Genomic DNA, 25,589 nt, shown 5'->3' on the forward strand with positions numbered 1-25,589 from the left:
CTTGTGTGTGGTCATTTCTGGGTCAGTGAAGACCTAAACTCAGAGTAACCTACTAAATGTGTAGCTGGGTTAATATTAAAGGTGCTCTAAGCGATGTCACACGTTTCGAGCTAGGTCGAGCTAGCCTCCGTTTTGTTTGACAATACTTTGAACGTCAACAAGAAGTGATGTCACCCATATAATTTCTCCCCCCATCTCATACTTTTGAATCTCCATGTCCTTTTAGGGGTTTTGTATTAAGCAATATTAGCTAAGAATTCATTTTGATCGATGACGTACATTGAGACACATTGGGCTGTGCATGTGTTCTTCATTACAGGCTAGAGCTTATGTGTGGGTGAACTGATTCTGGATGAGGTAATTTCCTGTCCCTCACACCTCGACTGCCCACCACTTCCTGTCGCTATTCTTTTCGCCAATAAACTGAAGGCAAAAATTCTCTCAAAATATAACTTGTCTGTCTGCGGTCAAAGTATCTAAATCCAGTTTTACTCGATATAAGTTCCGCCTATATTGAGTGTCTTACTCAATAATTCTTCAGAAAATGTTTCTAGGAAGAAAGGCTATAAAAACGTAGTTTAAAAAAAACCCACATTTATTTTTACTCCATTTATATCTGAACATCCCTTTAATCTTAAAATGTGGAAATTCAAGTGAAACTGTGCAAACATTTGGAAATAAACACTGTTAACCATGAGAATTTGATCAGTATAACGCCTGAGAGACTCGCCAGAACACGGTAAGAGTTACGCTGGTTACTGAGTGAATATAGTCAGTCTATAGTCTATTTACTGTTGTAGAAACCACTCACATAATCAAAAGGAAATATTCTCAATGAAAAATTGTTTATGGAAATGTTTTTAAAGCTAAAGATTGTTTTTATAATGCTCACTGTGTGTGTGATCCTGTGTTGTTGTTCTTGTAGTGATGTCACTGATGATGGCTCCTCCTCTTCCTCTGGTGTTTCTGCTCATGATTCACGGTGAGTCGCTCATGCTGGAGAAGATTTTATTGTTCTTTAGTCACTTTTCAAAGTCTTTCTTTCAAATCATGAGTGCGGACCCCCCTGTTAAAACCCCTTTCACAAACAAATTTCTGTGAAAAAAAAAATCATCCAAATAAAGTAAAAAATAAAGGCAGTCAGAGCTAAAATTAAAAAGAATAATAACTTTAGATGAATGTTTAAATTCTTCTGATTAGAATTAATGCACAATATAAATATGTGCATCAATAATGATTATATGAATGTGTTTAATGTGTAAAAAAAAAAAAGAATGTGATGAACATGAGGGGTCAGTAATTATGAAACAATCGTTTTTGTGTGAACTATCCCTTTACTGTGTGTTTCAGGAGTTTGTAGCCCGTGGGTTGATGTTGAGTGGGGTGTGAGATACAGTCCTTCACACATCTGTGCACTAAAGGACTCATCAGTGATTATGAGCTGCACTTATAAATACCCTCCTGAATATATGATCAAGAAACTTTTCTGGACCAAAACACTGGTAATAGATAATAAAGAGTTTCCAGATCTGTCTGAGGACCCTGAATACAGTCAGAGGCTTCAGTATCTGGGAGATGAACAGAAGAACTGCACCGTCAGACTGAGTCATGTGACACTGAAGGATTCACACATGTACTATTTCAGATTCATCACTGATAGACCTGATGGAAAATGGACTGGGAAATCTGGAGTGACTCTTACTGTCACAGGTGCAGTTTCATCTCTTCTTCTCTGCATTATGTTGAATAATAATCAGCGGATGAGCACTAGATAGAGCTCGACCGATAGTGGTTCCCTTACGAGAACGGCTCTCTCGTACTGTGTTGCACACGCTATGGGAAACTCCTTTCTCGAGAATTATTGAAGCCTTTTTTTAAAACGCATTGCAGCTGCACAGCTAGAGCATCATAGCTCGAGAGCTAGCGAGCTGATTGGCTGTGCTGCAGCAACTGCATGAACCTATGGCGAGTCGGCAGAGGCGAGCGATCCAATCGGAGCGCTTGGCACCTTGCCAGCTTCGAACGCGCCAAAATAGGCGTGGCTGAAGAGTATAAATTCAGAGAAAACTCGCCATATGACAGATTTAATCTCCTTCTGCTCGAGCCCTGTTTCTCACCTCGTTTCGCTGACCTCTCCGGATAAGAAGTCTTCTCGCCGTCGAGCAGCCCTTCAGCAGAACAGCTTCAGCGCCCGGCATTCCTCGCCCAAGCTGATCATTTCCCTGTGGCATTCGACGAGATATCCTTTACAAGCTTTCTATCTAAAAGAGCAGAGCGCGTTGTTTCAAATGCCGCTTCCCGTCTGCGAATCCTGCGGGATTCCCCTTCATGTGTCGGACCGACACACCCAGTGTGCTGTCTGCCTCGGTCCTGAGCATGCCGAGGCAGCACTCACTACAGGCGGCTGCCTTTCATGCGACAGCATGCCCATCTCAGCGCTTCGATCCAGGCTCGCTCTCGCTACTTCAGAGAGCGGGCCCGCCCATCTTCCGTCTCTGGCGCCCATCGAACCCCGAAGGAAGAAGCGGTGCGAGCAGAGGATCCACGAGCGCGGTGATCTGAGCGTGTGCTCACCAGGTCCCTCCCCACGTGCTTTGCCTACACCTTCTGACACTTCTCCTGTGTTATTCGCAAAGAGCGACCAACGCCCCTCTCTCGAAGCGGCTGCACTCGTCTCTTTCGGCGGATCTGCAGAGGACCTGGATGACGCAATTTCTGTGGCGGCGTCTGAGTGTGAGGATTGGTCGGGCTCCGTGGACCCCGCCCCTCCTTCTCAGGTTGAAAGAATCGACACCAGAGCGAGAAATTAATGAGCGAGATCCGGAAGCCTTCAAAGACCTTCGCAGCGCTACTGACCTTGCACTGCGGGCCACAAAGACCACTGCCCAGGCTATCGGCCACAACATGGCCAGCCTTGTTGTTCTGGAGCACCACTTATGGCTGAATTTAACTGAGATCAGGGACGCGGACAGGACCGCCTTCCTCGACTCACCTGTCTCCACGACAGGTCTCTTTGGCCCTTCCGTCAGTGGCTTTGCAGAGTGCTTCACAGAGGCTCAGAAAGCTTCCAGCGCAATGAAGCACTTCCTATCGAAAGCGCTCCAGTTCGGCTTCACGGCGCCCCAAGAGTACGCCGCAGCCAGAGAAACCAGCGCCGCAGGTTTACCAGCCCCGCCCAGTGGCTGAGACCGGCCAACGCTACAAGCCAGCAAAGCGCTACCCGCTCCCCAAGCGCCAAGGTCCTCGTCCAAAGCTCACGCTGGACCACGAGCCTAAGAAGCCGTCCTAGCCGGGGGAAAGAGGGGTTCATGCCCCACTGCGGCCGGACCCGGAGATCGCTCAAGTGTCTCTCACAGCCCCGTCTTCAGTTCAGGTGGTTGAAGTAGTGTTAAATGCAGAACATGGGCCCGTCATTTGTTGCGCATCCCTGCACCCAAACGCTATTTTAACAGCGACCCACACAAAGCACAAATCGAGCAAATTTCCTCACATAAACCTCTGTCAGGTCGAGCCCCCGAGTCTGGGCGCTTCGCCTTCAGATATGATCCAGCCACTGGCTTATCGGGCTCTGGCTTGGCAGGCAATTCCCGAAGTATCAGATTGGGTGATGAATATCATAATGAACGGTTACTTGCTTCAGTTCGCCCACAGACCTCCGCGCTTTTGCGCTATAACTTACACTTCGGTAGGGAGCACTTTGGCTCATGTCCTCCACTCCGAAGTATTGAATCTGCTGGCAAAAGGGGCTATCGAGATAGTTCCCGCATCACAAAGCGAGTCGGGCTTCTACAGCCGTTACTTTCTCATTCCAAAGAAAGACGGCGGCCTGAGACCCATTCTAGATCTCAGACACCTGAACAGGGCCCTCATGGTACGGCCATTCAGGATGCTTACGACCAGACACATCCTGGCGCAGATCCGCCCAGGGGACTGGTTCTTCTCAGTAGATCTAAAAGATGCTTACTTTCACATCCAAGTGAACCCCCATCACAGGCCATTCTTGAGATTCGCCTTCGAGGGGCAAACATATCAATACACAGTCCTACCATTTGGACTGGCTCTAGCGCCTAGTACATTCACGAAGTGCATGGATGCAGCTCTCTCCCCCCTGAGACAGCGGGGAATGCGTATTCTGAACTACCTCGACGACTGGCACATACTGACTCAGGCAGAGGCGGAGTCCCATACTCACAGAGCCTGGCTCCTTGGCCATCTCGAAAGCCTTGGGCTCAGGGTAAACTTTGCCAAGAGTGTGCTGTCCTCCAGCCAACGGATCACGTTCCTGGGAACAGTTCTCGACTCCGTTCACATGAGAGCATGGCCCACGCCGGTCCGGGCTCTGTCAATTCAGTGGCTCGCCGCGTCGTTCAAACTGGGCTCCCGTGTACCCCTCAGAACATTTCAAAGGGTTTTGGGCCTTATGGTTTCAGCATCGTCAGTACTCCAGCTAGGCCTACTGCATATGCGCCCCCTTCAGCTAGTGTTGGGCGATATGCTCCATTTTCATATCGTCCTATCGTCAGCCTGTGAGATCAGCGATACACGATATTATCGTGAGGGGGCGGGGCTTACTTATTTGATTAGTAACTTGCTTATGTACTCATCAATTTGCTTGTTTTATTACTTTGTTTTATATATGAGAATCTTTTTCTAATTTGTTAGCAAAGGTGGAGTGTTTATTAATAGGCTAAATCAGGTTATTTCCCGGTATAGTGAGGTAAAAAAAGATCCTAATCATTCTTGTATCTGACTCGGAGTATTTCAACATGTCAGCGGGAAGTTTACGGACACACATTATCCTCTCATGCCGTTACAGATGCAGCATTTTGACTGTACTTCTGCACGAGATGAGAACACGTTTTAATAATTTCTTGGGTCAAGAAAGAGTCGGAGTCTGCGATATATGTCCTCCTACCAGTGCTCTCTCTGTCTGGATGCACTTCACATATGCGCACCGCACTTCAATAAGCCCAAATAATGCGGCTTAAACTTATGACTTGACTCTGATAAATGAAAACGGGTTAATGCGTTTACATGACCACATGCATTGTCTGTTTATTCAGCATAATCGAGTTAATAAACGTGCATGTAAACGCGCTCATTCCCTGAAAATGAAAGCAGAAACGGACTGAGCTTTCGCTGCATTAACGGCGTGTTCTCTCAGAGACGACGGTGGATATAACGGTATAGCAACTATCTTAATTTACTGGCTTAATATTTCTCTTGTGGACTTACATTATTGACAGTGAAAAAATTAGAAGAATATTTCTTGTTAAACAAGTGTTTGAAGTTGCTTTTGATTTTCACAGATGGCAGAGTTGTGCTACGTTCGTGAACTAAAGACTTTTATTAGGCCTAGGCCTATATAATTTTATTGATATTATTATTATTATCATTAACATTTTGTAATTGTATTGTTTTTAGTGTTATTAGTGTCATTAAATGTTTTGTTAATGTCCTATGGAAACAAAATACTGACGAACAACGATGCCGTCTTCATCTTGGCTCTGTATAAGAATGATGCGTCTGTTAAAACAAGCACTCTTGACAATTTGTGAATGGATCACCTTGCAATTAAATTTTGTTGTGGGATGTAGTTTTTTAGTCTGTTTTAAAAACATTTTCTTTGAAAAACATTTCCTCATACGCGCGTGTCGGTGATGTCGCAAGTGTGGTTATTGTGGTGATGTCGTTATGAATTTAGGCAAGGCAAATTAATTGTAGTTCTTAATTAATTTAATAACAATACTAGCTTCATAATAATAATAATGATTTAATACATTAATGGGAAAACGAGCCAATTATCGTATTGATATCGTCAAAGGCATCTGCCAGCAGCGATATCTCTGACTATCGTCGATACACGATACTATCGTCTATCGGCACAACCCTACCTTCAGCTGTGGCTAATGCCTCAAATTCCAGCCCATGCGTGGCGTTCGGGCCTCGTAAATATCAGGGTAAACCAGCGCTGTACCAGAGCTCTGGCCCCCTGGAAGGACACCAGCTGGTATCAGCAGGGTGTGAACATGGGTCTGGTTTCAGAGAGGAGGGTTATCTCAACAGACGCTTCCAACCTCGGTTGGGGAGCCCTGTACGAGGGCAGGCCTGCCTCCGGCCGAGCTCGGAGAAACGCCTACACATCAACTGCCTCGAAATGAGAGCAGTTTTTCTAGCCCTGAAATCCTTCCTCCCATATCTGGCGGGACACCACATCTTGGTCCGTACGGACAACATGGCGGTGGTATACTACATAAATCGCCAGGGCGGTCTCAGGTCTCGCAACCTGTTCACAATAGCCAAACAGCTACTGTTATGGGCTCACGCCAACTTGCGCTCACTCAGGGCAGCTCACGTGCCGGGCACCAGGGACAGATCATGGCGATGATGTGCCCTGGGCACGGATGTCTCAAAGGCCCCCATCACCAATTTTTTGGACAACAGTGTTGCACCTGTATGCACAGGCGCCGCAATAGGGCAGGCAAGCCAGGCATTTTAAGGGGCCCCCCAAAGGCTGATCATTTAAACAATCAGAAATGTTAATATAAAGACGCAGCAACATCTCTGCATCCCCCTTAGTGGGGCCCCTCTCTCGTTACGCTCGTTATGCTTTTACCTTTTTCAAACTGGTGCAGCGCTTACTCGCGGTAGCTAGAAAATGCATGATTTGATTTGTTAAACATGAAAAGGACTTCTCCGTCTGGCATGGCAGCTCGCTCTAACTTTAACCTAGATAAATGCATATCCAAAGTGTTTGTGCGGAGTGTGCAGCGCGCACTGCATGGCAGGCGTCGGCGCGAACACTTGCATTTTCCTATAAACAGTGGAAACAACTTGAAATACTCAATCTTTTCTGGTCATATACAGAAAAGAATAATGCATCAGTCGCAAGTAGCTACTTTTATTTTTGTAAACTCACAATAACAAGAAAACGTTCTGAAACACAGTGTATAGCCTCACAGACATGATGAATATTTCTATATAAAGCTTGAAATGTCCACTTTTAAACGAAAAAAGCAAATACCGGCTGATTAGGCTGATATGATATGAAAGGTGCATTTCTCTCTAAAGGCGCATCCACTTTACAGCGGAGATATAGATATGTTTGCAGCCGACACTGATTTAGAAATATATATTTTTTATTATTAAACAATAAAAATGCCTAGTTTTTTTTCAGATATATTAGGCCTATCATTAGCCTGCTTTTGCCGGTGCTTTGCGGCAAGATTTATGCATGCGCTTGAGCGTGGAATAGGCTATATGGCTCCATGCACTCAGTATTTAAGCAGAAATTAATGTTAACGTGAGATAAGTCGACTAATTGCTTAAATGAATGACTACTAGTCGACTAGAAAAATCTTTAGTCAATGGCAATCCTAATCAATGCATTTAGGCTAGTTGACATTTATTTAATTAGTAATTCTAGTATCCAGGTCTTTACGTTAAATTAGTTGAGTTAACAATTAGTTAATAAACTAAAATAATTAAACAAAGATTAAATTAAGATGCTATATAGCATTGCTTGTTCCACCACAAAAGACACTTTTTAAGGTGACAATCCGTTAAACATTTGAAGATTTACTGTATCTTGAAGATTGTTGTATTGTATTTTATCTTCTGTTATAAAGATGAAGATTGACATTTCGTTAAAAAAATAAGCCCATAGGCTACTATTGTAAAACATAAACAACTGAATTTTGTATAATTATAGGCCTACATCTAATGAAGATATATTAACAAAATTTTTGTTAGCCTATATTACAGTATAGCCTATATATATATATATATATATATCACTGATTCTTGAGAGTCAGGACAAAACATGTCCCACATAGAAAAGTCTAATTTATAGCAAAAATTAAGAAATTCATCATGATTGACATACTTGCAAAGTTAAATCTAAAGGAATTCTATATACCTATCTGATTTTTAGAATAACCCTTTTTATCTTTTTGGGGAAAATTTGTTTAAATGTATGGTCTGTGGTTAGAAGGTCCATGTTATTGCACTTGTCCTCAGCAAGAGGTCACAATATTAACCATCCCAAAAAACTTTAAAAAAAGCTCTACAATTGTGAAAACATATATCAAATAAAAAATAAGGGGTATAAATATAAAAAACAATGCATGAAGTGAACATCAAACTATATTTTCCATAAAAATCTGCCTATTAAAGTTGTGTCCTCAGTTTCTGTCAACTCCGTCAGATTTTTTCATAAAGCTCTTTAAATCAGGAAATAGCATGGTCAGCTATATCCCTGAGGACCCCTTTTCATCTCCCTGCCTGAATGCAGCACTACCACACATGCTCTGGTACATTTTACATTTTTTGATATTTTAGACAAACAATGTCAATATTCCTATGGTCACAGCTGCACCATGTCAATACCATCTTTCTGTTAAGATACTTTTTTTTTAAACCATAGTGGATTGAATTTAAGCATTTGGAATAAAGGACCATCTGATCTACATCCTCTTATGTTTTATTTATTTAAGGAATTTGTTTTTACAATATTGAAATTAAAGTCAAAGTTTGAAAATGCAAATATTTAGAAATCTGAGTTTTCAGAATAGTGTGACATCACAACTTAAGTTTATATATTGTAATTTTTTTTACATATCAGAGTAACTAAACACTATTACCATATACTTCAGAACTTTAGATTCTTGTTGGATTTGAAGAATTAAAATTGTATACTTTTTAGTGTGTCTGACGGAGTTGACAAAAATCCAGTTCTGAAGGGAAACATGTTTATTTGTTAAAAATGTGTTTTTATTTAGAACCTGTTCCTTTACATGGTTAAATAGCTAAGACCTTTCTCTGCAGAAACATATAACTCTAATTGATATAGTGTGTATTTAAAAAAAAAGTTTTTTTAAACGTGTTTTGTCCCGACTCTCAAGAATCAGTGATATATATAAAATGGGCCTCATTGATTAATTTTGCCTGGGGCCCTACTCAGTGTTGGTTCACCTCTGCCTGTATGTCCCATCATACAGGATTAACAACGGCACTAATACGCGGGGAGAGAATGCAGGCAATATTCTGGTTTATTTATATCTCACCAGTATCTATCAACATACAACATACTGTACAACATACTCAATCAAAAAGCTTCTGACCTCTCCAAATCATATCACAGGAGAAAATTCCATAAATAATTTACATTTCTACATTTAGCAAACATTTCATGTGTAACTGTCGTTCACCACAGGCATTTAACGTTAGCTTAGAACAAAAAAGTTGGTTTAAATTTACCTTAGCTTTTAAAAAAGCTGGAGATTGTTGGTAGCTTTTGTAGTAATTGAGCTTCTCTTGGTTCTTCGTCCTTTTTGTGCTTTCTTTTCATTGATACACTTGGTTGTGGTTTTAAACTCATTTTTGTTTTGGTTTTTGAGTAACCGTCTTCTACGCGTGACTTTTATATTACGCAATGCTTTTCGCTCGCCTCTAGATGTCCCTCTCAACAGCGCAGCAATACATTAAAATTATTTATTTGATTTATTTACTAGTTAATACTTTGCAACTGCCAAAAAAAAATCACATTATTCCTCAATATTTAACACAATTTTACTAAAAATTAAATTAAAATTAAAATAATTATTTGAAAAGAATAGACACAGTAAATTTGACAGGGTCCCCTGCTGGCCCAGTGCCCTGGGCAAGTGCCCAGTAGGCCCGTGCGTTAATCCGTGCCTGCCGGGCACGATGAACGTGGGGGCAGACATGCTATGCCGGGGCAACGTTCCCCCAGAGGAATGGTCTCTCCACCCCGGACGGATCTTTTGTTATGGGAAGTCTTCGGCAAGGCTTGCTTCCTTAAAGGAGCCAGGAGACTTAAACCCGCCTCAACCACCTTCGGTGCCGGCCTGGGACCTTTCCCTGGTTCTACAAGCTCTTAAGGGACCTCCCTTCGAGCCACTTCAGTCGGCTGATCTACGATCCCTCTCTCTTAAAACCGCTCTGCTGTTAGCACTAGCGTCAGTTAAAAGAGTTGGGGACTTGCAAGCACTCTCCACGAGCGCTTCCTGTCTTGAGTTCGGGCCCAATGACAAGGCCTCCTTAAACCAAGACACGGATATGTACCAAAGGTGCTCTCAACTCCGTTCAGAGCCCAGGTTATTTCCCTATCAGCTATTCCCATATCGGGAGAAGATAGCGATGCTCTCACGCTCTGCCCTGTCAGAGCCCTGAGAATATATCTGGAGCGTTCTGCCTCTTTCAGACAGTCTGAACAGCTCTTTATCTGTTTCGGGGGGCACACCAAAGGGCTACCAGTCACGAAACTAACACTGTCAAGATGGATAGTGGATGCCATCTCTCTGGCCTACACCTCTCTGGGTCTTTCGTGCCCCATAGGTGTTAGAGCTCACTCCACAAGAGGCATGGCTTCCTCTTGTGCTTGGTCCAGTGGAGACCCGATCGAAGACATTTGTGCGGCGGCCGGCTGGTCCGCTCCGTCCACATTTGCAAGATTCTATAATCTAGAGGTTCCGGCCTTGCAGGCACGAGTTCTATCTATTTAGGACTCTGGCTAGTTCAACCCAGACCTATGTATGAACCAGGTCCCCTCCCACGGTGGCCTTCATACCCTTTTATATGGTGAATATCATTCTAAGGGCCCGACATTCTGGTCTATTATGATTTAGACTACTCTGTTATTAGTCTCGGGTATCCCCGGACACCTTCAGAGTAGTCACTGGCGAATAGCACAGCGTTTTAAAATGGGTTCCCATAGCGTTTGCAACGCAGTACGAGAGAACCGTTCTCGTATTATGATGATCGGTACGAGAACACTTGATGATTATCTAATCAAAATAACAATATGTATTGTAGTGATAAAAAAGAATAGAATCAAATGCGTTTCTGATTTGTTTGTTTCTGTTGGCTGCATGAACATATCAATGTTGAGAAAACAATCACGTCACTAGCTTTAAATACACAACTTCGCCGGCTAATGAATGAAGAAAAGTGACCAGCTGGATATAAACTAAAGGAAATAGATGGTAACAATTGTGACATTAAACATTTGGGTCAGGTTTGCGTGTGTTTTTGTCACATTGCTTTAACCGCTTGAGGTAGCCACTACTAATTGTATTCGTCTCAGACTCGGCAAACACACTTCTGTTGTTTCTCTGCTAATGCAGCATCTAGTCAACAAATTAATTACTTTATAATGATATGGCAATATGTCCTTCAGTGTTCTGTATTCATACCGTTTCACTGTCTGTGTTTTAAACACGCATCTGAAGTGTCAGCGCTCTCCGTATAATGTGTGATCTCTGTGCTGCATGCAGCATCACGTGTTAAAGTAAACAACACGCGTGCCAGTGATAGTTTATTATTTGTCCTGTAGAGGTCGCTCTCGCTCTGTATAATGCCTGCAGTCTCTTCTCAGCCGCTCCAGCAACCTGGAAAAACTATCGGTAAGGATTTTTGCCGATAACGATAGTTCCAACTAGGGCTGTCACGATGTTAGATTTTTCACACCACGGTTATTGTGGCCAAAAGAATTCACGATATCGATATATCGCGATATCTATAGAATCTATTTCGGGTAGTTATCAGTCAAATTAATTTTTACTTTGTTTATATAGTTTTTCTTTTTTACCCAACAAACATAAGGATACTGATAGACAAGGCACATGCATTTTTTACTTCTTGCGTACTCAATCTATGGCAAATTCTTGTGAAGGAAGACAAGCATGTGAAGTTTATCTGGTTTCAAACTGAAGCAAAACACTGTCTGAAGGTTTCCTGAAGAACTGAAAAGCTCTTAAACCTATTGTTGCACCGGCGCCAATAAAGTCATGCAGATAGCAGATTTGAATAAAAAAATCAAGTGCAAATACAAATACAAAAATAAGATGAGTAAAGAAAACGGGGTTCTTAATTTTAATAATCACCCTTTATTAATAAATGAACACAGAAACCCCCTGTTAACAGTTAATGTCACGTTTCCCATTCCATGACTAGTAAAATAATAGCCGCGTCGCGTCTATGACAACTCAAGGTATCGCACACGCACGCGCATCTCAGTTTATGGCCAGCAATATCATTGTTTAAGGACATTATGGAATTGAGATAATGTCTGTACTATGTTATGATTACATTGTACAATTAAATAATAGTTGCTGAGTCTGTGATCTGAACACTTTACCTCAGAGCGTCCGTTAACTGAATGAATTGAGAATATCACCTGAAAATCCGATAACATCAGCAATTTTCATTCAAGCAGCTGATTTCTGTAAATTAATGTAAAATTAAATGTATATTGCAGCACAGGGTGAAATCATTTACGATGATTTGAGACAAATATAATGTAAAGTTAATATAAAACGATGTAAATGACGCTCTGTGTCGCGGCAGGATTTTGAACATGGTCCTGAGCCGTTGCTGGGCGTCGCGGCCGCCGGTGTGTGTAGCCTACACTCATAGAGAATGTGTTCGAATTTTAAAGACGTGGCGCTGCGCTTCTCGTCCGGTGTGCGACCACCTTTAAGGTGCTGTTTTCTTTGAAGCCGAAGAACTCTGTTCTTAATACTGGTGAGCTTACTTTTTTCGGGTGTGGACAGAGTGTTCCACTCTAGCTGCGCGGGCGCGGACGAGCGCTGCGTCGTCTTCTTATTTGACAGGTGTCAGCGGGTGCAATACTGCCACCTGAGAGGTCAACCAGGTACTGGCGCTGGAGTATTTACGTGTCATGTTATCATAAGAGTCCTATTCATTTTAAACATTGTGGTTATTGCCAATACCGGTATATTGTCACACTCTAAATTAACACGATGCCGATATTTCATGCTTTGAATATCACGATTATCGTCAACACCAGTATATTGCGACACCCCTAGTTCCAACTATCCGTACCGATATATCGGCAAAAACGATGAATCGGTCAACCTCTAGCACTAAATATAGTGTGTGTGTTGTGTTAAGATCTTCAGGTGGAGTCTCCTGAGAGAGTGACAGAGGGAGATCCAGTCAATCTGAGATGTAAAAGCAGCTGCGCTCCGACTGACAGAGACACATTCATCTGGTACAGAAACTCACAGATGATATTAACTGAGAGAAGAGACAGAAACAATGAACTCCTCCTCAACCCAGTGAGAAGAGAGGATTCAGGCAGATACAGCTGTGCTGTAGACGGACACACTCTCATCTCTCCTGCTGTTCAGCTCAATGTCATGTGTAAGTGTCTATTTTATTTAGTGTATAATCAAATTATACAGTTCAGAGGGGGTGCTAAGAACATTTTTAAATGCATCAATAACTTCAACAGCCTGCATTTATTGCATTTTATGTTTTTTCCATTAAACCATAAAGCTATACATTTACATGTTTGTGCTTTTAAAAATGTGAACAAAATTTTAAAAAGCGCAGCGTGTCAAGATGAGCTAAAGCTCTGATGACAGTGAAGAATACAAGTGCAAGTCCAGAAATACTCTGATGCTGTGACTTTAAATGTCACAAACGTCATGTGTGAGTTCATGATGGGTCAGTAACTGTGACATTAAATCCTCTAAACATTGACTGTGATTTCTGCTTTAGACCCTCCACAGAATGTCTTAGTGTCATTCTTAGTTTGTAGATTTGATTATGATCTTCTCCCTCTTTCAGATCATAGTGGCGCTGGTTTGCTCGTCTGGGTAGTGATCGCAGTGGCATGTGCAATATTCACTATCATGATCACCATCATACTATATGCAATGTAAATAAAAATTGATCAACAAAGAGTAATATAATTTGCTTTTAGACTAATGCAAAAGTACATTTGAATATTGCACAAAACAATGAAATGACTTGTTTCCGTTTCTTTTTAACAGTCAGAAAAAAACGATAAACTGTAGATCTGCAATACACGAGTATGAGGTGAGATGGCCAAAGAACCACAGAATGATACTAATAAATCAATTACAGCTTCTTTGTACATTGTAGAACACATATATTGTCATGTACTGCTCTGAGACACGAAGCTTGATAATCCAAATGCAGTTTGTTTGAACAGAGGGTAATCCAAAGACATAATCCAGAAAACAGGCAAGAGGTCAAAAAAGACCGGGTGATCAGTCCAAACAATAACAGGGTCTCAGGGGTCACAGGGTCACAGGGTAAGAGGGGACACAGGGTCGCAGGGTCACAGGAGTCGCAGGGGTCACAGGGTCATAGGAGTCGCAGGGGTTGCAGGGTCACAGGGGTCACAGGTTGCACACTGCAGGCAAAAAGGAAAATCCAAGGACAGGCAGAGATCAAAACCAAGAACACAGGAATAACAGACAAACGCTCAGAATTGCAGTACGAACACTAAACAAGACTTTGCAGAGAATGAATGTGAAAACCAGGCTATTATAGGGTGAGTAAACAAGATAATGAGACAAAGGTGAAAGTGATAATGGATGATAGTCTGAACTGAGGATTATGGCGAATGGAGTCTGTGGATGTGTGGTGATTGTCCGGGTTGGTTGATGGTAATCCTAGGCACTCTCACTGGTGATCGTTACATACATATATATACTGTGTATATATATATATATATATATATATATATATATATATATATATATATATATATATATATATATATATATACTCAGGATTGAACATAGTTTTATGAGTAGAGACTGTGGAGTGATTACACTTTTGATTATCATGGTAACAATTTAAAATCTTTTACAAAAATGTTTTCTTTCTTCTAAATTTTAAATGGTGATAGTCCTTCTCTCTGTTCTCCTGTAGAACGATCCCAGACCTGATCTCAGTGAAGGCACATATGCAGCTATTGACCTCAAGTCCAGATCATCTGACCTCTACGACACACTCACAGTAAGAGAAATATCAAAAACGTCTCGGGTTACGACTGTAACCCTTGTTCCCTGAGAAAGGGAACGAGAATTGCGTCGAATTACACTTTGGGGGAACGCCCCTCAGCGTAGCGCCATTGGTGTTGCCAGGAGGAATAATGGTCCTGCCATAGGCCTCTCATAAAGCGGCCGTCCATGACCGCGCCCCAGCCCATGAGGGAGGCGTCTGTTGAAACGGCTTTCTGGCGACATGACGCTCCCAGCACCGGGCCTTGGGACAGAAACCAAGCTTTCTTCCACATAGATAGGGAACGAAGACATCTGTGCGTAACCCTGATCATGCGAAATGGGTTTCCCTTCGAGGAGAACCCCTTGGTTTTCAACCACCACTGCAGGGCCCTCATGTGCAGCAGGCCGAATGGAATGACATTGGACGCTGCTGCCATGAGACCTAACACTCTCTGGAAGTGTTTGACAGTGATGGCTTGGCCTAGCTTTATCCTGGACTCCGTGGCCAGGATGGATTCGATCCGTGCAGGAGATAATTGTGCCCGCATCGTGACCAAGTCCCACACCACTCCCAGGAACGTGGTTCTCTAGGCTGGTGCCAACACGCTTTTCTTCGTGTTGAGTCTCAACCCCAAGCTCTGGATGTGGGCGAGGACGACATCTTGATGCCAAACTGCCAGCTCTTGTGACTGGGCCAAAATCAGCCAGTTGTCGATATAGTTGAGCACCCTGATGCCCTGGAGCCTCAGCGGTGCTAGAGCTGCATCCATGCATTTGGTAAATGTGCGAGGGGAGAGAGCTAGACCGAACGGAAGAGCCCGATATTGGTACGCTTCGCCCCCGAAAGCGAACCTCAGGAACTTCCTGTGAGATGGAAGGATGGAAATGTGGAAGTATGCGTCCTTTAGATCTATCGTGACAAACCAATCCTCGGATTGAATTTGGTTCACGATGACAGGAATGGTGAGCATCTTGAACCTGAACCTCCTCAGAGACCGGTTCAAGTGCCTGAGATCTATTATTGGACGCAACCCCCCATCCTTCTCGGGAACTATGAAGTAGCGGCTGTAAAACCCGGACTCCCTGTCTGGTGGAGGAATACGTTTTATAGCCTCCTTTACCAACAGGGAGTTTAAGTCAAGTCAAGTCAAGTATATTTGTATAGCGCTTTTCACAATACAGATTGTATCAAAGCAGCTTCACAGTATTAAATTAAAATAATACAACAATGTTTGTTTCTAGTAGAATTTATTGATTGATAAAATTAAATTAAATATCCCCAAAATAAGTTTACTTCTTGTTCCAATACCCGACCCTGCTCTGGGTCGACTACAGTCCAGACCACCCCGTTGAACTTCGGTGGGCGGAAACCGAACTGCAGTCTGTACCCGTTTTGAATGGTGCGCATGGCCCAAGGAGAAATATTCGTGAGATTTTTCCACGCATCGAAATATTTTACCAAGGCTCTTGAGGCTGGCTTCGGGTATCAATTGGGATTCGTTCTCGACCCCCTGAAGCGGATCTCCGGCAGGGTTCGACCGAAAACGATTCTCGATGGGAGGGTGCGATTGCTGCCTGGCCACAGGCCTGTGGGGCGGACAGTGCAGCGTGCGTTCACTGGAACCCGATGCGTCGGCGGGAAGTCGACATCGATTTCCTGCGGGCTCTGTGGAGGAGGCGACCTTGATCGCTCCACCACGGGTGGGGCCACCCGCAAAGAACCTAGGCTGGCTAGGATCTCTTTGACGAAGCCTTTTTTAGCCTGCAGGACGGCCCTCAAGTCGCCCTTCTTCTGCTGAGGCTTCACCTGAGAGCGCCTTCTATGCCCCCAAGCTGCTTGAGGGGGGGCTCTAGACGCGACGCTCTCTTTTTGCGCCTGTCTGTAGGCGGGGGAGCTGGTGAATGGCTGTGGCTGCCTACTGAGGGCAGGCTTCTTTGAGTTGGTACGGCGAGGCAGGTATTGTTTGAAGGCTGCAGACTGCTTCTTCGCCTCCTGAAACCTGCCGACGACGGTGTTTATGGCATCGCCGAACAGGCCAGAAGGCGAAATCGGGGCATCAAGGAGGAAAGCCCTGTCTTTCTCACTGATGCCCAATAAATTAAGCCATAGATGTCTCTCCGAGACCACCATCACCGCCATGGAACGGCCGATAGCACGGGCCGTCTCCTTGGTGACTCAGAGAGACAAGTCTGCAGCCTTCCTCAACTCCGCAATATCTTCGGGAGTTGGAGCCTCGCCCTCATCCATATCTTTAAGAAGGCCCTACCCGCAGCCATATAAGCTCTGCCCACTAAGGATGATGTATCCCTGCATGGTTTAGTGGGCAGCACTGGGGTTTTCAGGGATGATGCAGATTCGGGGGATAAATAAGTGGCAAGTGGCTGTCCTATAACCGCATCATCCTATAACCGTTTTCTCACGCCCCCATAATGTTACTATGATTCAAGACAGGGGGGTTGGATACGCGAGAAGAATGCGGTTTATTCAATGATTTACACAACGAGCTCCTGAAAAAAAAACGCAAACCCCGGTGGTGAGGTAGCTCTCTGTGCTGCAGGAAGCGCTCGTCCAACTTGCTTTTCACAAGCGCTTCCTGCCTCTCATGTGTAACGACGAGGCTGAGGCAGCATTAGAATCCATTTGCGGGTGTTTATTAGCAGCAGGTTTTAGGGACAGAAACGTTAAGCCAGGCAATAGGTCAAAATCACAATAGCAGTCCAATCTAGCGACATACACAAGGGTAATCCAAAAGGCAGAGATGAGTAAACAGGCAAAAGGTCCAAACACAGTCATCAGTCCAAAAACAGGCTACCAGAACAGAGGGGTAATCCAACAGGCGTAAATCAGAAAATCAGGCAGAATCATACACGAGATAAGCAGGCAGAAAACAATGGAAACGCTCGGTAAGGCAGATGAACTGGCAATACTTCGCAAAGAGCAAACACACAAACACTTCTTAAATACTGTTCAAACAGGAAATGAAAGTAGAAGCAGAGGGAGCGGTACACAGTCAATACTCAGGAGAAGGCTCCCTCTGCTGGCGTGGCGTTACATCATGATATTAAGACGGGCCACTGCATGAGAGACAACCTCTACCAGCTCCCCATATGTGGGGACATGGGGAGGCGAGTCATCCCCAAAATCTCCGCCTTCGATACTGAGCACGTCTACTTCCTCAGAAGCAGACAGCTCGAGCATTGGGTCCTCCAGTCGTGCGTAAGAAGCCGCGAGAACATCAGAACTGGCAGAGGAATCCCAAGAATGTGCCTCAGCAGTCTCGAGATCCTCTGTCAGATCCATCTGCGAGCCCCATGAAGAGTGTTTCCACACCGCCTCGGCGAACGCGGGACCCGAACCACGGGGTCCCGCGCCACATCCTCATTGAAAATGGCCAGGCGGGAACGCAGCACACAGATCGATAGAGACTGACAATCCTCGAGAGCTGCCCGCGCGTGCTGCACTCACAAACAATGCACGCACATTTGGTGTGTGTCCCCACCCGTGATATAACGAGGGCAGGGATGCACACACCGCCTGTAACTTGCACTCACCATTCTTACTTATTGTGGTTGTGTAACTGACAGACAACACCAAATAAGAAATACAAAACAGAGAGCACTTGCTGAAGAACAGAAAGCAAACTCTGTTGTGTCGGCGTCCTTTTGTAGCTTATGCCGTCACACGTTACGTCATGACACAACACCAATTAAGATTGGCTTACTTTCATTCATACTTCAGAGGCGCTACCCTGAGGGGCGTTCCCCAAAAGTGTCATTCGACGCAGTCCGAGTTCCCTCGAAAGGGAACTACATGTGCAAAAGAGTTTGTGCATTCAAAAGTCAGATAATAAATAATCAATGTGTTCTCTTACGAGAGGTTCTCTCGTATTGCGTATGTTGCTTACGCTACGGGTAAAGTCATCTTTTCTCGAGATCTGAAGCCAAAAATTATCCTTAATTTTGTATTTATTGTCAACGCAGTGCGGCAGCCAGCAGACCATAGCAGGCTGTATAAGCGTGCTCATTGGCTGACCTACGGCAACTGCAGCAGCCTATCGGTGAGCCCTGCGTGACGTCACGCCCAATAGAATAGAATAGAATGAATAGAATAGAATAGAATGAGGCATTTATATAGCGCTTTCATATGTACTACTGTACACCCAAAGCGCTTTTACAATCAAATCAGGGGATCTCTCCTCAACCACCACCAGTGTGCAGCATCCACTTGGAGGATGAGGCATCCACCCGCCAATGAGCCTTCACGCGTCACAGCCCGCCAGAATGGGTGTGGCTAGCGTGTATAGAGGAAGGGCTCACAGGCTGGAAATCAGATTTTCATCACTTCAGCGAAGCTCTACGCATCGCTGGACTCTGAGAGAAGCCGCCACCGTTGAATTCAGCGACCAGCAAGCTTAGGACAGCGCCTGGAGAAGACGGTTGTCTTCCCCGCCCTTTAGCCTGCCGTGCCTACTACACTATCCAGCATCTTATCCTTTTTATGCTGTGTGTGTTCCGCTGCGACACACATTCTGTCTAAAAGAGAAATTTCCTACGAGGCGTTGTTTCAAATGCCTCGCACCTCTCTCCCCGCTCACTCTCTCCCTCTGTTCGAGCCGCGCAAACTGCGCCGCTCACAAGGGATGTTAGAAGCGGACGGTCACGGGGCTAGCTTCCTCGCGTTCTCTCCCTCTGTTCGAGCCGCGCAAACTGCGCCGTTCACAAGGGATGACAGAAGCGGACGGTCTGAGCTAGCTTCCTCGCGCTCCCCCTCTGTTCGAGCCGCGCAAACGGTGCCGCTCACAAGGGATGTCAGAAAGCGGACGGTCACGGGCTGGCTTCCTTTACTTTACAAGAAAGCTACCCCGCCCTCGGTCCCGTTCGCGTGCTTCACTCACTGGCGAAAGGAGAAATGAGGTTTTTAGTCCAGCCGGACCAACCTCCAGTTCTCACATATTTCTCAGTCCCCTCTTAAGCTCAGGCGACTGTAAATACCAATATTGCAGTAAACGAGCCTTTTATAATACATGCACGCCTGCAAACTAACTCTGACGCAAAACATGATGACGCTCGCCCCTCTTCCCGCGCTCTCCCCCTCTGTTCGAGCCGCGCAAACGGCGCCGCTCACGAGGGATGCCAGAAGTGGACGGTCACGGGCTAGCTTCCTTTACGTTACAAGAAAGCTACCCCGCCCCTCGCGCGCGTCACTCACCGGCGAAAGGAGAAAAGATTGTTTAGTCCCGCCGAGGCAGGTCCAACCCCCATTTCTCACACATTTCTCAGTCCCCTCCTAAGTTCAGGCGACTGGAAACATCAATATTGCAGTAGACGAGCCTGTTATAATACATGCACGTCTGCAAACAAACGCCGTCACAAGACATGATGACGCTCTCTGGCTATTCGCCTATTACAACCCATCTTCCCGCTCTCTCTCCCTTTGTCCGAGCCGCGCAAACTGCGCCGTTCTCAAGGGATATCAGAGCGGACGGTCATGAGCAATGTTCAGCACCCCGCGTGCCTCACTCACCGGTGAAAGGAGGAAGCAAGAGTGTTTTAGTGCCGCCGAGGCCGGACCATCCTCAAATTCTCACACATTTCTCAGTCCCCTCTAAGTTCAGGTGGCTGGAAATACTAATATTGCAGTAAACGAGCCTGTTATAATACACGCACGCCTGCAAACGAACGCCGACACAAAACATGACGCTCTCTTATATGCTCGCGCTAACCAAAAGCTTATGTGTTCTCCCCCTGTGGCTCAGTGGTGGAACTTCGGGCTTTCGCGCTAGAGACCAGTGTTCGAATCCGGCTCTGGCGGCAGATAAAAATTATGCTGTTCGCTTCTCCGAGCTCGCGGCCAGCTTTCTTACATACAGAAAGCGAACCCGCCTCTCGCACCCTCCCGCTCAGGATGGCGCTTGAGTATTTATGAGCGTCTAAATATATGAGCCATCAAAGCATTTCGCTCTATCAGTCCCCTTAAAAAGGCGACTGCAGATGTGTATTTTGCAGCCAATGAGCGCGTTGTACAACCCGCTCGCCTGCACCCAAACACCGTCTTTACGGTACCCCAGAGAAATCTCATAAGAGTACAATTCTGGTTATCCGGCTCGCGCCGATGGTGTCTTGAGTGTAGAAAATGTGCCCGCTTCCCAGCGTTCACCCCTACACACAAGCACGGTTCCCCCTATGTAATTTACTCATGCAGAGCCCACTCTAGAGCTGGCATATGCCGCTCGAGTGTTAAATGTAGGAAATGTGCCCACAGAACAGTGCCCACACCTACTCACTGCCCGCTCTGCTACACTTTTATCTCAGGGGACGGAACCCTAATGCCACATACCAGCCGTGTTGTGAACGTAAGCCCTGTGCCCGCACACAAGCGCTCACACTTACTGTTAAACACTGTATCCCCGACGCCGCTCACGCGTCCCGCTTTTCTCGCCACAGAATGTTCTCCGTCCAAAGTGATCTAGTCATTGAGTGTAAACCGGCCAGCTATCGCTGTCAGCGAGCCGCCGTATTCAGGCATCGAGAGCGCGCGCGCCGCACCGATACCTCTGATACAGGTTCTCGACCCCACGCAGTGCAGTGATCGGAACCCAGAGGCCATTCTACCCCTAGCTATACATGCAAAAGCATGGGAAGCGATTCCGGGAGTGTCAGAATGGGTGCTTAATACTGTAAGCAGGGCTATTACTACAGTTCGCCCGCCGTCCCCCGTGCTTTCGAGCACGGACCAGGACGAGAGTGAATTTGGAAGTAGCACACCTACTTCATGCAGAAATAGCAAAGCTGCTGTGCAAGGGGGCATTAGAACCGGTACATCCTTCTCTGAGCGAGTCAGGCTTGTACAGCCGTTACTTCCTCGTGCCCAAGATCTTAGATCTGAGATATTTGAACAAAGCTCTCATGAGGCGACCGTTCAAAATGCTCACGACTAGACAATCCTCGCGCAAATTCGCCCGAGGGACTGGTTTATTTCTCTCGATCTGAAAGACACATACTTTGAGATCCAGATTATACCCTGTCACAGGCCATTCTTGAGATTCGCCTTCGACGGTCAGGTATATCAGTACACCGTCCTCCCGTTCGGCCTGTCTTTAGCACCCCGTACATTCACGAAGTGCATGGACGCGGCTCTCGCTCCCCTGAGAAGTCAGGGTATGCGTATTTAACTATTTGGACGACTGGCTGATTTTAGCACAGTCAGAGATGGAACTTATATCTCACAGGACAGTGCTTCTCAGCCATCTGGAAAGCCTGGGTCTCACGGTCTACTGGACCAAGAGCTCATTACTGCCCAGTCAGTCAGCCTCTTTTTTGGGTTTGCTGGGCTGTATGGCATCAGCTGCAGCAGTACTTCAGCTGGGTCTATTGCGTATGCGCCCGCTGCAACGCTGGTTGAACGCTCGAGTGCCTCACCGAGCCCGGGCGTCCGGCGGCATACGAATCAGAGTGACTCAGAGCTGCGTTTCAGCACTGAGACCCTGGTTAGCGGCCGACTGGTACCAGCGGGGAGTGACAATGGGAGCCATCTCGCACCGAAAAGTCATCTCGACGGACACCTCCAACTTAGGTTGGGGCGCTCTTTTCGAGGGCAGACCGGTCTTTGGCCTGTGGTCAGACCAGGAGAAATGCCTCCATATAAACGGTTTGGAGATGATAGCGGTCGAGAACGCGCTCAAATGTTTCCTCCCACACATACGGGGCCACCATGTTCTAGTCCGTTCGGACAACATGTCCGTGGTGTCCTACGTGAACCACCAGGGCGGTGTCAGATCCAGGAATCTCTGCAACTGACAGAACGCCTTCTCGTGTGGGCTCACCACTCGTTGTGCTCGCTGAGAGCCGCGCACGTACCGGGCCACATGAATGTCGGTCGCCACATGAGCACTGGTCTCTGCATGCATGGATAATCAACGGATACCCGCTGATCTGACAGAAGGGGTCGTGAACACGATCACGCAGTCTAGAGCTCCTTCTACGAGAAGACTCTACGCGTCTAAATGGTCAGTGTTCTCCAAATGGTGCGCTACTAAGAGCCTGGATCCACGCACGTGTGGGGTTTCGTGGGTGCTCTCCTTCCTGCAAGAGCTGTTGGACGAGGGCAGGTCCCCTTCCACGCTCAAAGTGTATGTCGCGGCTATTGCAGCGTTCGCGGAGACGACGCGCAGCCGTGCGATAGGAAGGAACGAGCTCCTCATCCGCTTCCTTAGAGGAGCCAGGAGGGTGAACCCCCCGCGGCCACCTTCGGTTCCTATGTGGGATCTTTCATTGGTTTTCTTTCTTAGGCCCTGAAAGCTTTTCCCTTTTGAGCCGTTAGAATCCGTGGATCTGAAATACCTCTCGCTCAATACCTCTGAGCTCTGTCATCAGTAAAACGTGTGGGGGATCTACACACGCTGTCTGTTAGCTCCACATGTCTCGAGTTTGGACCAAATGACTCTAAAGTCATCCCCAAACCGAGACACGGTTACGTCCCCAAGGCGATTGGCACTCCCTTTAGGGCTCAGGTCATCTCCCTATCGGCTCTGCCAGCATCCGATAGCGAGGACAGTGATAACCTCCTATGCCCCTTCAGGGCGCTGAGAGCTTACATCACACGCTCCGCCGCCTTCAGGCGTTCTGAGCAGCTCTTTGTTTCGTTTGGTGGGCGCACTAAAGGTCTCACTGCCTCGAAACATAGCCTGTCCAGATGGATAGTGGACGCTATTGCAGCAGCTTATGCGTCCAAACACCTGCAGTGCCCTATGGGCATTAGAGCCCACTCCACTAGAGGCATGGCCTCATCGTGGGCTTGGTCCAGCGGGTTTCTATTCACGACATTTGTATGGCGGCAGGCTGGGCCTCCCCCTCTACATTCGTGAGATTTTATAACCTGGAAGTTCCCGCCTTGCAGGCTAAACTGTTATCAGTATGAGTGATACGTACGTTCTGCCCATGTGTTCATGTGCAGACTACTCTCATGTACTGCTAGCTCTTCTGGTGATGCGCCTATGCACTTGTGCTGGCCCGCGTTGCTGGCCACCTATTCTCCACACAGCTGCGCTAAGGGTTGATACTCTCTATACATAGACCGGCGGAGCCGCTCTTTATTCTATGTACTGTGCTGGCCCGCGCTGCTGGCCGCCTTTCCCCACACGTTATACATAGACCGGCAGAGCCGCTCTGTATTCCTATGAAGTGCTTATTACATGTGCTGGCCCGCGTTGCTGGCCGTCTGTTCCCGCATATTGTGTTCCCCGGGCTCCCCTGGGATTCATGCAATGGATGCTCGGTGCGCACGGCATTGACAAGGGGTTCCCGTAGCGTAAGCAACTTACGCAATACGAGAGAACCTCTCATAAGAGAACGTACTCGATTACCTAACGTAACGTATTGCGTAACCTGCCGTGTCGCGCCACGAGCTTATTCGCTTCAGTCTATGAAAACCAGATTTCCAGCCTGTGAGCCCTTCCTTTATGCACGCTAGCCACACCCATTCTGGCGGGCTGCTGCAGTTGCCGCAGGTCAGCCAATGAGCACGCTTATACAGCCTGCTATGGTCTGCTGGCTGCCGCACTGCGTTGACAATAAATACAAAATTAAGGATAATTTTTGGCTTCAGATCTCGAGAAAAGATGACTTTACCCGTAACGTAAGCAACTTACGCAATACTCGTTCCCTCTTCTAGAGAGAACTGAGGTTACGTTAGGTAACCGAGTACGTTTTTGCCATAGACTGTCCATCCCAGACCTGCTATTCCCCAGTCGGGCTCTTCTGAATATGAGAATCTGTCAGTAAGTTTCTCAAGTCTTCTCAGTTTCATCAGAAAATAAAAAAATGTCCTCAGTAGTCAATCAACTAGTCAATAGATACTAAACAGTCTTTTCTTTCTGTTGCAAGATGGATTATATGAGTCGTTTCACTGACAGAAATATATATATTTTTTTCTGAGATTATATGTACCATTTGTAGTGTTGATTTATGTAAATGTCTTATTTCTGTTGTAGCCACAGCAAGACGCCACAGTAAGATGAAGCACAAGCTAAACTTTAACTTTTGTCCCATCGCTGGACACATCCACCTCACAACTACCAATGAAAAATTAAACGCATTTTAAGAGTTTCCATTTTGCAGAAATAATGGATTATATTCATGTGACATGAATAAATAGTCAATGTTTAATTAATAAATGAGTTTAGAGTTGTTTCTGTAATCATTTATACATTTTATCTTTGTATTAAAAGGTCCACGTGACAGATTTTTCTCTTTATTCCTTTTCAAATAAAACATTAAATGATAAAAAGGTATGAAGATTCAACATTCTGTTTTAAATCTGTGCTTTAAAGTGTATATTAAACTGGCCAAGTCACGTGATTTCAGAAAACGAGTCTCAAAACGGGGGGGGGGTAGTCTACACAATGTAGACAGCCCAGGCTCCACAAACGGCAAGAAAACAAACTGGCCCAACCTGGACCACGAAACATAACAAACAGTGTTCCAGCCAATAACCGACAAGAATGATTTAGACACGTGTTAGTGTTGCTGTTGAAGGGGGGCAGCAAGTTCACAATTGCAGTTTGTTTGTGATGACTTTTAACGCTTAAGTCAAGTCAAGTCAAGTCAAGTTTATTTGTATAGCGCTTTTCACAATACAGATTGTATCAAAGCAGCTTCACAGTATTAAATTAAAATAATACAACAAAGTTTGTTTCAAGAGGAATATATTGATTGATAAAATTAAATTAAATATCCCCAAAATATCCCCAACTGAGCAAGCCAAAGGCAACAGTGGCAAGGAAC

At 45.6% G+C, this 25,589-nt stretch overlaps 1 protein-coding gene across 1 annotated transcript; it reads left to right on the top strand.

Moving 5' to 3' along the window:
* Window positions 1-654: 654 nt before the first annotated feature.
* On the top strand, window positions 655-24,914 carry LOC309489789 (uncharacterized protein). Its single transcript, XM_082158698.1, has 9 exons — window positions 655-739; window positions 926-982; window positions 1,351-1,710; window positions 12,937-13,188; window positions 13,618-13,708; window positions 13,824-13,869; window positions 14,734-14,820; window positions 24,524-24,583; window positions 24,797-24,914. Exons 2-9 carry the CDS (start codon window positions 928-930, stop codon window positions 24,821-24,823), a joined length of 978 nt encoding a protein of 325 aa, XP_082014824.1. The 5' UTR covers window positions 655-739; window positions 926-927; the 3' UTR covers window positions 24,824-24,914.
* The last annotated feature ends 675 nt before the right edge of the window (window positions 24,915-25,589 follow it).

Source organism: Leuciscus leuciscus (genome assembly GCF_965113295.1).
Source record: "Leuciscus leuciscus genome assembly, chromosome: 24".
Classification (NCBI taxonomy): domain Eukaryota; kingdom Metazoa; phylum Chordata; class Actinopteri; order Cypriniformes; family Leuciscidae; genus Leuciscus; species Leuciscus leuciscus.